Source organism: Theropithecus gelada, chromosome 11, assembly GCF_003255815.1.
Source record: "Theropithecus gelada isolate Dixy chromosome 11, Tgel_1.0, whole genome shotgun sequence".
In the NCBI taxonomy this organism is placed as follows: domain Eukaryota; kingdom Metazoa; phylum Chordata; class Mammalia; order Primates; family Cercopithecidae; genus Theropithecus; species Theropithecus gelada.
In genome coordinates, this window is record NC_037679.1 from 14,756,761 (window position 1) to 14,769,482 (window position 12,722).

Here is a 12,722-nt window from a genome sequence, read left to right on the forward strand (position 1 = left end):
TAAGACAAACTCAGACCATTTCTCTTTTCGGTCTGAAAAAATAATCCGTTTAATTGAAAAACCTGGAGGATACTATCTACTCCCCCAGATGAGGAGGCTGAGGAGACCAGACCCCTACATCACCTCGTAGCCACTTCTGATACTCTTCACGAGGCAGCAGGCAAAGACAATTCCCAAAACCTAGAAGGAAAGATGGGGATGGGGATGGAGAGGAGTCAGAAGGGCCAGCTACCCGAGACCCATGCAAGAGACTCCAAACACACACTCCCAGGTCAGTACCTCCTGCTCAGCACCCTTCTCCCCTCAGCCCCTATCCTCCAGGCACCCTGGATTGAGTCCCAGCCCTCTCTCAGGGTTATCTCACCTCAACAAAAGCAATTCCAAGAGCTGCTGCAGCCACCACCAGCACATTTTTCCTCAGCCAGCCCCCAATCTTCTCCACACAGCCCTGAAGGGTGGCAGGCACAAAGGATAAAAGCACCATCAGAAACTTCCCACCCCAATCCCCTCCCCTGGTCCATCAATCTTCCCTGCCCCAGTACCTTTCACCCCACCCTTACCATTTCCAGATCCCCTCCCCATCCCTGACGCTGTCCACCTCCATCCTGGGTCTCTTGCCTTCTAAAACATTTCCCAGGTTTTCCAAGTCCCATACACAGTTTCCTCCGTACCTCCTTATGGATCGCCTTCTCGTTGAAATTAATCCCACAGCCCACAGTGACATTAATGCAGCAGGAGTCAGGGACTCGGTTCTTCGACATGGAAGGGATTTTCTCCCAATCTGTGTAGTTAGCAGCCCCACAGCACTTAAACTGGGGTAGGGAAGAAATATGGAGAAGGGAGTTAAGTGAACCTTCACCATCAATATGGAGATGAGAATTCTTTTTTTTTTTTTTTTTTTTTTTTTGAGACAGACTTGCTCTGTTGCCCAGACTGGAGTGTGGTGGCTTGATCTCGGCTCACTGCAACCTCCATCTGCCTTCTGGGTTCAAGCGATTCTCCTGCCTCACCCTCCTGAGTAGCTGGGATTACAGGCACTCACCACCACACCTGGCTAATTTTTGTATTTTTAGTAGAGAAAGGGTTTTGCCATGTTGGCCAGGCTAGTCTCAAACTTCTGACCTCAGGTGATCTGCCCACCTCGGCCTCCAAAAGTGCTGAGATTACAGGTGTGAGCCACCACGCCCAGCCTTGGAGATGAGAATTCTCTATTCCCATCACCCCTGCTCCCAGCAACCCCACTCACATCCGCCTGCATCCTGTCCAGGATTGAAGCAGTGTGGTTGTTTTTCGGGTAATTCTCCATCTGCTGCCGGAAGTTGTTATTAAACTCTGACATCACCTGAGGGTACGGAGGAGCACTGTTGCCGTCAGAATTCAAGCACCTGGGTCCCAGACCAGGCTGAGGCAGGCCCTTCCCATTATTCCCTGCTTACCTTATCTCTAAACACATAGCCAGCAATGGCTGCGGCCACCTCCACCAACATGATAAGAGACAGAAAGATGGCAAACTGCAGGAGCAAAGGACAGGAGTCAGGTTTGGAGTCTATGCATTACAGGGGCCCATTCTGGCATAGCCGGTCCCTGGACACTCACAAAGGTCTTCCTCACTCACCCACCTCACTGCACCCACCTTCCTGAGCACCAACCAAGTTGCTCTGGCAGTCCCAGACCACCCATGTTAGTCCCGCCTCCCACTCACCGTGATCATAAGACAATAGTTCTCCTTGCAGGCCCCACAGCAGCCCACAAAGGCCACGAGGAAGAGGAAGACACCCACTGCGATGATGACCACAGGCAACAGAGAGCCAGGGGTAGCCCCCTGGATTATGGTCTGACTCAGGACAAGCTGTGCCCCGACACCCACAGCAATCAGTCCCACTGCACAGGCCTAAGAGGAAAGCAGGTGAGGATTAGGCCTGATCCACAACACAGTGGTCCTCCATGGTGGAGGGCAAGGGGTACACCTAGGACACAGACATGACCCCATCCGGAGGAGAGATTCTCACACCTCCAGGGAACTTCTTTGGCTGTAGGGAAAGGGGATGACCCATCCTTGCCTGCCCCCACCTCCATTGATCCCCTCCCAGCTCTTCAATCAGGGATGTGACCAAATTCAAAGACCTCCCAGAAAGCCTTGACCCCAAGGCACGTATTTCTGACCTAGAATAATGCTTTCTACGGGCCTCCAGGACTCCCAGCTCAATTCTCTCCCAGAACTGCTCCCTCACTATCCTCCAGTGCACACCCCACGCGCATCAGCTGTGACTAAGGTTCCTCTGGCCAGTTAAGCCAGGACAAGGGAAGAGGAAAAGGGGGCAAGAGTGATGTGCCCCTCCCTAGACAAACAGTAGCCTCTCAAGCCAGGAGCCCAGGACAGGAGCAAATTGAGGTGGGCAGAGCCCTTCCTCACTCCCAAGCGCTGCGAGGACGGAAAGGGGGAGAGGGACTGGAGAGGGATGAGAGGGTTGGGGAGGAAGAGAGGGGAGAAGGGAGAGTGAAGGGAAGCCTCGTGGCGATAGCATCAGGCGGTTGGCTGGTTGCCCCACTGCCCCATATCACAAGTGGTTGGGTCACCAGACAGGAAGGGCCAGGCAGGAGGGATGGGGGTAGGGGTTGCTGCACACCCAGGATGGCCATTCTCGGTGGAAACAAGCCTCAGGTGTCCAGGAAAACTGGAGGAGGGAGTGGCCGCGCTGTCTTTCCCTGGCTTTCTTTCCACATCTGGTCTCCAGCTGCCTTAATTCTTATTCCCTCAGCCCTCACCACTGTGGAGCCAGGTCTCCCCGCACCCTGCCGGCGCGCCCCCCAGGACCCCTCGCCACTCACGCAAAAGGCCAGCAGGAGGACGTAGAGCAAGAACTTCACACATTTCATTCCTCCTTCCACCGCCATGGCTGCCGGGCCTGGGGCAGAGAGGAGGGCGGGGGGATTAAAACTGGCCGAAGGGGGACCTCGGTTTCCGGGCTCCTGGCCGGCCCTCGAGGGCTTCCCTACACGGCCCCGATTCCCGGCCCCTCCCACCCGGAAACCCGCGGTCGGAACCACGTCTCCCAGCCCCCTCTCTACCCGCATGAGAGGGGTGGGGGCGACCGCCGCGAAGCCCGGACCCCGCCCCGCCGCCTCTGGGGCCCAGGATAGATCCGAGGGCGCCAGTAGGGGCTCGAGCCTGACGCCGACCCTCGGCCCTTCAGTCTCCAGGCGTCAAACACCCTCTCCCCACCCAACACCCAGCCCGGAGAAACGGTCTTCAGCCCAACCCCGACCCCTGCCCCAGTCGCTTTCCCCTGGGCTCTGACCTCCCGCCCACCAAAAAAAAAAGGTGCGGCCGGCACCCCCGCCACACCCTGCCCGGGCCCAGGGAAGTTCGAATCAAAGTTGCTCGAGGGCGGCTGGAGAGCGCCGGGCGAGTCTCCGCGGGCCTGGGGCGAGCCCTGGAGGAAGGGACCGCCGGTGGTCTCCCAGCCCGCGCCGAAGTCCGCCGGGGCCCCGCGGCCTCACCTGGGCTCCCCAAGGCTGCGCGCTCCTCTCCCGCCGCGGCTCCGGGGCTCTCTAGCTGCGCCCCCCCGGCTCCCGCCCCGCCTGCCGCGCGGCCCCGCCCCGGGCTCCAGCCACGGTCCCCTCCCCCGCCCAGTGGCCGCCGGCCTCCCTCATGTGACGCGGGAACAGCTGCGGCCTGAGTCACTGGGCCCGGCGCGGGGTGGGCCGAGCCCCCGGCCCGGCCAGGGCCACGTGGCCCCTACCCGGAAGAAGGCCCCCACCCCCGCAAACGAAGAGCCGAAAAGGCAAGACCTCGGGGCGCCTGGGGCCCCCCTCTGGCGCCCCGCCTCCGTGCCAACTCGGGGTAGGAGAGCAGGGCGGAGCGCAGCCTGGGTCACTCTGGTTCAGAGAAGCGGACGAGCTAGGTGAGAATTATCCTCTGAGCGCCGGGGCGGAGAGCTGAGGCCGGGTGACAAGGTGGTCTGAGAGAGGTTTCCCCATCCTTCTCCAGTAGCCCAGCTCTCTCCTCTGGCTCCAACTCTGTGCAAGCCCCCTCCCCATCCGACTGTGCAGACAGCTGGGGACTGCCTGGGGTCGGGTGGGGCCAGAACCGACAGTTCCAGAAAGTCCCTGGCCTCACATCCTGGGTGTCTCCCAACATTCTAGAGCATTCTAGAGTGGGGATTTCTGACCCCCCTATATTAGCATAGCTTCTCCATTTTCCAGGGTTCCTAGTCTGAGAAAAGGGGAGGAAGCCCTTCCCCGAAGCCACGCTACCCAGTCAATCAATACACGTCCGCGTCGGGTCCCGCCCTCTGGGGGAGGATTGACAAGGTCTGCCCTCCCAACTCCCGGACAGCTCCTGCATCGTCTGTGATAGCGAGGGTTTGGGGGAAGACACGAAGGTAGAGGCTTACATCCTCTAGATTTCCTCGTCTTATCCCAGAAGACAAAGCCAGGTGAGGGCTGGAAGCGGGCTAGGGGGTCAAGCTGCCTCCCTCCCTTGTGTGCCAGGGGTGGTCTCCAGAAGGAGCTGATCTGAACAGGCCAGAGAGTGAGACCGGTCGTCACACCCCCACACCTCCAGCCTCGGACCCACTCCTTGGGCTTTTAGGGTCCTGCCTCAAGAACCACTTCCTGAGTCTTGGTGTATGTGTGTACACAAAGAAGGAAAGAAGTCTCTAGAGCAAAAGGAAGGAGATCCGGGCTGGGCTGAGAAGCATCTTCCAGGATCACGGCCTTCCCGTGGGACACACCAAGCCCATTCCGGACCTTGCTCTTCCTGACCATGGCGGGCAGGCTGTGGAGGAGGAGTGGAGAGCTGAAGAAAGGAGTATTCGTCAGGTTCCTTATTGTGCTGCCACTAGATGCCAGGCATATGCTAGGCTCGGGGGCTGCAAGGAGAGGAAGACAGCGGCCCTGCCCTCTGCCAGCAGGCAGAACCAAATTCTGGCCACACTGAAGAAAGGCAGAAGCCTGCGGTGGCAGCTGGTTAAGTTCAGAGGGAGGGAAAGGGAGAGAAGAATAGATTTCACAGAGCAGGTGGATGTGCTCAAGGTGACCTTGGAGAATAAAGGGGAGAGCTCCAGGAACAGAGAAACAGTTGACTGTGAAAAAAAAGGAGCATTTTTTAGAGAATATGGCGGTTGGGTTTGACTGGCTCAAAGGACTTGGGGAGGATGTGGTGAGCTGGGTTGAAGGTGGTCTGAAGATCAAGATTGAGAGACTTTAGATACATAACAGCCAACTGCAATGTTTCGTCCTTCATTGAATGGTTGAACAAACCAGCTGTGAAAGACATTTTGGGACATACGAATATGGACTGAGAATTAGACATGAGAGAATTATTTTGTTAACTGTTTTCATGGTTCACAAAATGGTCATATGATTATGTGGAGAAGTTACTCTAGTTTTTCCTCTTTTTTTTTCTTTATTCTCATATCAACTAATGCATTTGTACAGGAAAGGGGTCCCCATCCAGACCACAAGAGAGGGTTCTTGGATCTCATGCAAGAAAGAATTCAGGGCAAGTCGCAGTGCAAAGTATAAGCAAGTTTATTAAGAAAGTAAAGTGGTGAAAGAACAGCTGCTCCATAGACAGAGTAGGATGTTCCTGAAAGTAAAGAGGAGGGGCCAGGTGCGGTGGCTTGCCACGCCTGTAATCCCAGCACTTTGGGAGGCCTAGGCGGGTGGATCACCTGAGGTCAGGAGTTCCAGACCAGCCTGGCCAACATGGTGAAATCCCATCTCTACTAAAAATACAAAAAGTAGTGGGGCATAGTGGTGTGTGCCTGTAGTCCCAGCTACTCAGGAGGCTGAGGCAGAAGAATCACTTGAACCCAGGAGGCAGAGGTTGCAGTGAGCAGAGATCATGTTACTGCACTCCAGCCTGGGCGACAAGAGTGAAACTCTGTCTCTCTTTTTTTTTTTTTTTTTTGAGATGGAGTCTTGCTCTGTCACCAGGGTGGAGTGCAGTGGTGCGATTGATCTTGGCTCACTGTAAGCTCTACCTCCTGTGTTCAATTGATTCTCCTGCCTCAGCCTTCCGAGTAACTGGGACTATAGGCACGCACCACCACGCCCAGCTAATTTTTGTATTTTTAGTAGAGATGGGGTTTCACCATATTGGCCAGAATGGTCTCGATCTCTTGACCTCATGATCCACCCCTCCTTGGCCTTCCAAAGTGCTGGGATTACAGGCATGAGCCTCTGTGCCCAACAAAACTCCGTCTCAAAAAAAAAAAAAGTAAGCGGAGGAACACATTCACTGTAGGTATAATGCTTGTATATATGGAGAGATGTGCTTTGCTACAAGGGTTTGTGATAAAGGATTAATTATCTTCATTACTATATTTTGTAAGAATCGATATTATCTTTTTTTAGTTATTATTATTGTTTCCTTAACCATAAACATCTAGAAGCTAAAAATGCCTAACATTCTGAGAATGCATCCCAGCAAGTCCCAGCCTTCTTTTCCTAGCCCTGCTCAAAATGGAGTCACTCTGGTTCAAATGCCTCTGACACATTGATCTAACCCAGTGAAAGGCAGTCTTAGGATTTGAACCCAGATCTCTGGGGGAGTTCCAAAGCCTTTGTTTTTTTCCCCTCATTCTAGGGGGTCAAGAGAAAAGATAACTTTTTTTTTTTTTTTTTTGAGACAGAGTCTCTGTTGCCCAGGCTGGAGTACAGTGGCACTATCTCAGCCCACTGCAACCTCCATCTCCTGAGTTCAAGCGATTCTCCTGCCTCAAGCCTCCCAAGTAGCTGGGATTACAGGCACGCACCACCACGCCTGGCCAATTGTTGTATTTTTAGTAGAGACAGGGTTTCACCATGTTGGCCAGGCTGGTCTCGAATTCCTGACCTCAAGTGATCCACCCGCCTGGGCCTCCCAAAGCACTGGGGTTATAGGTGTGAGCCACCGCGCCCGGCAGAGAAAAGAGAACTTTGATAGGAGGCCTGGGCACTGTGGCTCACACCTGTAATCCCAGCACTTTGAGAGGCCAATGCAGGCAGAATGATTGAGCTCAGGAGTTTGAGACCAGCCTGGGCAACATGGTGAAACTCCATCTCTACCAAAAAAAAAAAAAATGCTGGGCTTGGTGGCAAGCACCTTGTAGTCCCAGCTACTCTAGAGGCTGAAGTGGGAGGATCGCTTGAGCCCAGGAGGTGGAGGTTGAAGTGAGCTGTGATCACACCCACCACTGCTCTCCACCCTGGGCAACAAAGCAAGACTCTGCCTCAAAAAAATAAAAAGTAAAAGACAGGAAGAGGGAACTCTGCCAAATAGTGTAGAGAGGGCAACTTGGGTAAGAAGCAAGAGAAGGCCATTGGATGGGATGCTTTCTCTGGAGCAGTGTCAGGAGCACGTGCTGGGGCCCCAGAGTAAGGGGAGGAAGTAGAGACATCCAGGTGAGCAGAGGGAGAGCTGAGGTGAAGGCCAGGAGAATGGGACCCTCCTAGAGGAACACCAGGAGAAGGGGCTGAAAGCAAACTAGCAAGTGCAGAGTGGTGGCAGCAACTTGGTAAAGCAACAGGAGAAGAAAGGACAAGGCCAGGGAAACCCAGAGAACAAGCCTGTGTGGAGTTGGAAGCCAACGCATTTGTTACAGGAAAGGGGTCCCCATCCAGACCACAAGAGAGGGTTCTTAGATCTCATGCAAGAAAGAATTCAGGGTGAGTCGCAGTACAAGGTATAAGCAAGTTTATTAAGAAAGTAAAGTGGTGAAAGAACAGCTGCTCCATAGAGTAGGATGTTCCCAAAAGTAAGAGGAGGGGCCAGGTGCGGTGGCTCACCACGCCTGTAATCCCAGCACTTTGGGAGGCCTAGGCGGGTGGATCACCTGAGGTCAGGAGTTCCAGACCAGCCTGGCCAACATGGTGAAACCCTGTCTACTAAAAATAGAAAAAGTAGCGGGGTATAGTGGTGTGTGCCTGTAGTCCCAGCTACTCAGAAGGCTGAGGCAGAAGAATCGCTTGAACCCAGGAGGCAGAGGCTGCAGTGAGCAGAGATCATGTTGCTGCACTCCAGCCTGGGCGATGAGTGAAACTCCGTCTCTCTTTTTTTTTTTTTTTTTTTTTTTGAGACGGAGTCTCGCTCTGTCACCAGAGTGGAGTGCAGTGGCGCGATCTCGGCTCACTGCAAGCTCCACCCCCCGGGTTCAGTTGATTTTCTTGCCTCAGCCTCCCGAGGAGCTGGGACTACAGGCACATGTCACCACGCCCAGCTAATTTTTGTATTTTTAGTAGAGATGGGATTTCACCATATTGGCCAGGATGGTCTCAATCTCTTGACCTCATGATCCGCCCCCCTTGGCCTTCCAAAGTGCTGGGATTACAGGCATGAGCCACCATGCCTGGCGAAACTCCGTCTCAAAAAAAAGTAAGAGGAGGAACACATTCAACCTAGGTACAATGTTTGTATATATGGGGAGATATGCTCTGCTACAAGGGTTTGTGATAAACAATTAATTTTCTTAATTACTATATTTTATAAGAATCTATATCTTTTTCTATTATTATTATTAATTTGTTTCCTTAACCATAAACATCTATAGTTTTTTTTGTTTTGTTTTTTGTTTTTTTCGAGATGGAGTTTTGCTCGTTGCCCAGGCTAGAGTGCAGTGGCACAATCTCGACTCACCACAACCTCTGCCTCCCGGTTTCAAGAGATTCTCCTGCCTCACCCTCCTGAGTAGCTGGAATTACAGGCATGCGCCACCATGCCCGGTTAATTTTGTACTTTTAGTAGAGCCAATATTGTGCCACTGCACTCCAGCCTGGGCAACAGAGCAAGACTCTGTCTCAAAGAAAAAGAAAGAAAGATGAAAATGTTGTGGAGATGGATGGTGCTGATGGTTGCACAACAATGTGTATGTACTCAATGTCCCTGAATTTTATGTTATATATATTTTACTACACACATACACACAAAGAATGGCCCACTTCTACAGCCTGGAAAGTTGACACAGAGCCCCATGTGTTTGCTGGGCCGAAGGATAGAGGGGCCTCTTAGTGGGAAGTGGTTGATCTCAGAGCTGGCCCTTCACATCCTTCAGATCCTCCAGCACCTGCTCCAAGTGCCTGACATCCAGATATGCCACCAAGCCATCCCCGCCGGCCCAGGTTGCTGCCCCTTGGTTGTCTGGCACCAGCTGGGGATAGGTGCACTGCAGCGGGGACCCTTGCCCCTCCGCGCCAAGCAAAGCCAGGTTGCCCTCCAGCTCCACCATGCCTCAACCTAGGCCCAGCGACACAGCATGGGGACCACAGACGTCTCAAGCAAAGGTGCAGCCTTCTGAGAGCATGTAGGCATCAGCCAGACCCAGTGCCATGCACAGCAGCTTGTAGCCAGCACCCAAGCAGAGGAAAGGGTAAGGGGATTTGAGGAAGATGAGGAGGAAAGAAGGGATCCAGAATCAAGGGGAAAGAAGAGGAGAGTTGGGAGAGGGGTGAGGAAAAACGGGAAAGTGGGAGACACAGAGGAGGGTGAGAGGCATGGGGAAGGATGGGGGGAAGGGGAGGCAAAAATGCATGAGGGATCAATGCTTCTTGGACTTCGGTTTAAAAAACATTTTCTTTAATTTTTGAAAAATAGGTGTAAGAGAGGAGTGGGGAGAGGGAAGAGAAGGAGATAGGGATGGGAGGGAAGAAGGAAACAAGGATGCATCATCAAAGCCATCTCCCCACTGGGGAGGGTAAGGGGAATGGTGGATAAAATTCAAGGTCCAGAGGTCGGGTCTGAATTGGGGGCCTGAAATTTAAGTCCAGAGGCCTCAACTTTGGATAAGGAGAGAGGCACGGTGCTTGATGGCATCTCTCAGACTGCAGGGTGAAGGAGGGACCGCACCTGTGCGTTCGCAGGTCCTGCTGGCAGCAAAGCTCATAGACCACCCTGCGGGGCTCCCCAGAGAGTGGGTTATAGGCCCCAGCACTAGCACTGAGTGCAGCCCCCAGGGGAATACTGTGTATGGGCTCCACGGTGACATCACCACTACGTATTACCGGTTGGTGGAGACTGGGGAACACAAAGGAGTCTCCAGGCCGGGCGCGGTGGCTCATGCCTATAATCCCAGCACTTTGGGAGGCCAAGGCGGGTGGATCATCTGAGGTCAAGAGTTTGAGACCATCCTGGACAACACGGTGAAACCCCATCTCTCCTAAAAATACAAAAATTAGCCAGGTATGGCCGGGGAGGTGGCTCACGCCTATAATCCCAGCACTTTGGGAGGCCAAGGCAGGCGGATCACGAGGTCAGAAGTTCGAGACCAGCCTGACCAACATGGTGAAACCCCCATCTCTACTAAAAAATACAAAAATTAGCCAGGATTACAGGTGCACGCCTGTAATCCCAGCTACTCAGGAGGCTGAGGCAGGAGAATCGCTCTAACCCTGGGGGTCGGAGGTTGCAGTGAGCTGAGATCACGCCACTGCACTCCAGCCTGGGCAACAGAGTGAGATTGTCTCAAAAAAAAAAAAAAAAAAAAAGTTAGCCGGGCATGGTGGTATATGCCTGTAATCCCAGCTACTCGGGAGGCTGAGGCAGAAGAATCGCTTGAACCTGGGAGGCAGAGGTTGGTTGCAGTGACCTGAGATCATGCCACTGTACTCCAGCCTGAGCAACAGAATAAGACTCCATCTCAAAAAAAAAAAAAAAAAAAAAAAAAAAAAAAAAAAAAAAAAAAAAAAACAAGGAGTCTCCAGTCACTGGATGGCCATCTCTGCTCCAACTTTTTGAGGGAGGCCACACCCTTCATAATTGGCAAGACTGCATTACTATGGTACCCAGAAGAACATATTGCCAAAGTCCCCTTATATCTCACTTCCAGGAAAGTGGGGCTCAGAGAGGTAAAGCCACTCACTCAGGGTCAACAGGTCAACCTGCAGGCAAGAATCAGGGTCTTTTTTTTCTGGAGACGACGTCTCCCTCTGTCGCCCAGGCTGAAGTGCAGTGGCAGTCGGCTCCCCAAAACCTTCACCTACCAGTTTCAAGTGATTCTCCTGCCTCAGCTTCCCAAGTAGCTGAGATTACAGGTGCCCACCACCACAACTAGCTAATTTTTTAAATTCTTTTTTCCCCCCCCCGACAGAGTTTCACTCTTGTTGCCCAGGCTGGAGTGCAATGGCGCGATCTCATCTCACTGCAACCTCTGCCTCCTGGGTTCAAGCGATTCTCCTGCCTCAGCCTCCTGAGTAGCTGGGATTACAGGTGTCCACCACCACGCTCAAGTGATCCACCTGCCTCAGCCTCCCAAAGTGCTGGGATTACAGGCGTGAGCCACCACACCCTGCCAGGGTCTTGATGTACCACTCCAGTGCTGTCACACCTGCTGCCAGCAAGAAGCTCTCTGAGGCCAGAAGCCCTGGTGTGAGACCTGGTTCTGCTGCTCACGAATGGGGTGACCTCTCCCCCTGAGCCTAAGTTTTCTCCCAGTTGAGTAGGAGGAAAACAACTCCCTTCCCCACCTCACAGGGCAGTTGTGAGGATTACAGAATAAATTAAGGGAACTGGTTTTATCTTTAAGAATGGTGGCCGGGCCGAGCGCAGTGGCTCACGTCTGTAATCCTAGCACTTTGGGAGGCCGAGGTGGACAGATAGCCTGAGCTCAGGAGTTCAAGACCAGCCTGGGCAACACAGTGAAACCCCATCTCTACTAAAATACAAAAAATTAGCCATGGTGGCATGCACCTGTAGTCCCAGCTACTTGGGAGGCTGAGGCAGGAGAATTGCTTGAACCTGGGAGGCGGAGGTTTCAGTGAGCTGAGATTGCAGCACTGCACTGCAGCCTGGGTGACAGAGCAAGACTCCATTTCAAAAAAATTTAAAAAAAAAAAAAAAAAATGGTGGCTGGGCATAGTGGCTCACGCCTGTAATACCAGCACTTTGGGAGGCTGAGGCGGGCAGATCACCTGAGGTTAGGAGTTCGAGACTAGCCTGACCAACATGGACAGACCCCGTCTCTACTAAAAATACAAATTAGCTGAGCGTAGTGCTGCATGCCTGTAATCCCAGCTACTGGGGAGGCTGAAGCAGGAGAATCACTTGAACCCAGGAGACGGAGGTTGCCATGAGCTGAGATGGCACCACTGCACTCCAGCCTGAGCAACAAGAGGGAAACTCCATCTCAAAAACAAAAAAAAAGAATGGTAAGGCTTGGCTGGATGTGGTGGCTCACACCTGTAATCCCAACACTTTGAGAGGCTGAGTAGGAGCCCAGGAGTTTGAGATCAGCCTGGGCAAGATGGTGAAACCCTATCTCTATTAAAAAAAAAAAAAAAAAAACCGGGTCCGGTGGGGTGGCTCACGCCTGTAATCCCAACACTTTAGGAGGCCAAGGCGGGTGGATCACCGGAGGTCAGAAGTTCAACACCAGCCTGCCCAACATGGCAAAACCATGTATATACTAAAAATACAAAAAAATTAGCTGGGCATGGTGGCATGTGCCTGTAGTCCTAGCTACTCGAGAGGCTGAGGCAGGAGCCCAGGAGTTTGAGATCAGCCTGGGCAAGATGGTGAAACCCCATCTATTTTTTTTTAAAAAAAAAAGAAAAAAAAAAAATCAGGGTCCGGTGGCTCACGCCTGTAATCCCAACACTTTAGGAGGCCGAGGCGGGTGGATCACCTGAGGTCAGGAGTTCAAGACCAGCCTGGCCAACATGGTGAAACTCCATCTCTACTAAAAATACAAAAATTATCTGGGCGTAGTGGCATGTGCCTGTAGTCCTAGCTACTCAGGAGGCTG

The 12,722-nt window shown here is 52.9% G+C and overlaps 1 protein-coding gene and 1 long non-coding RNA gene across 7 annotated transcripts in view; one reads left to right on the forward strand and one right to left on the reverse strand.

Annotated features, from left to right (window-relative positions):
* CD63 (CD63 molecule) overlaps positions 1–12,722 on the reverse strand; it is a 21,275-nt gene continuing 8,553 nt past the window's right edge. The window contains exons 1-9 of one of the 6 annotated variants that reach the window (XM_025403686.1): positions 4,121–4,238; positions 3,828–3,939; positions 2,830–2,906; positions 1,703–1,891; positions 1,437–1,511; positions 1,247–1,342; positions 672–812; positions 365–448; positions 1–180 (exon numbers count right to left, since the gene is read on the reverse strand). In XM_025403686.1, coding sequence (XP_025259471.1) covers positions 115–180; positions 365–448; positions 672–812; positions 1,247–1,342; positions 1,437–1,511; positions 1,703–1,891; positions 2,830–2,895 — 717 coding nt within the window. In that variant the 5' untranslated portion in view covers positions 2,896–2,906; positions 3,828–3,939; positions 4,121–4,238 and the 3' untranslated portion in view covers positions 1–114. Of the gene's footprint in view, positions 181–364; positions 449–671; positions 813–1,246; positions 1,343–1,436; positions 1,512–1,702; positions 1,892–2,163; positions 2,335–2,413; positions 2,450–2,829; positions 3,032–3,346; positions 3,762–3,827; positions 3,940–4,120; positions 4,239–8,666; positions 8,671–12,722 lie in introns of those variants that run through there. The other 5 variants (XM_025403689.1, XM_025403685.1, XM_025403687.1 and 2 more) reach the window with 5 other exon arrangements.
* Positions 3,834–5,384, forward strand: LOC112635508. The gene is made up of 2 exons (XR_003121927.1): positions 3,834–3,905; positions 4,207–5,384. It is a non-coding gene; the product is annotated as an uncharacterized LOC112635508 (long non-coding RNA).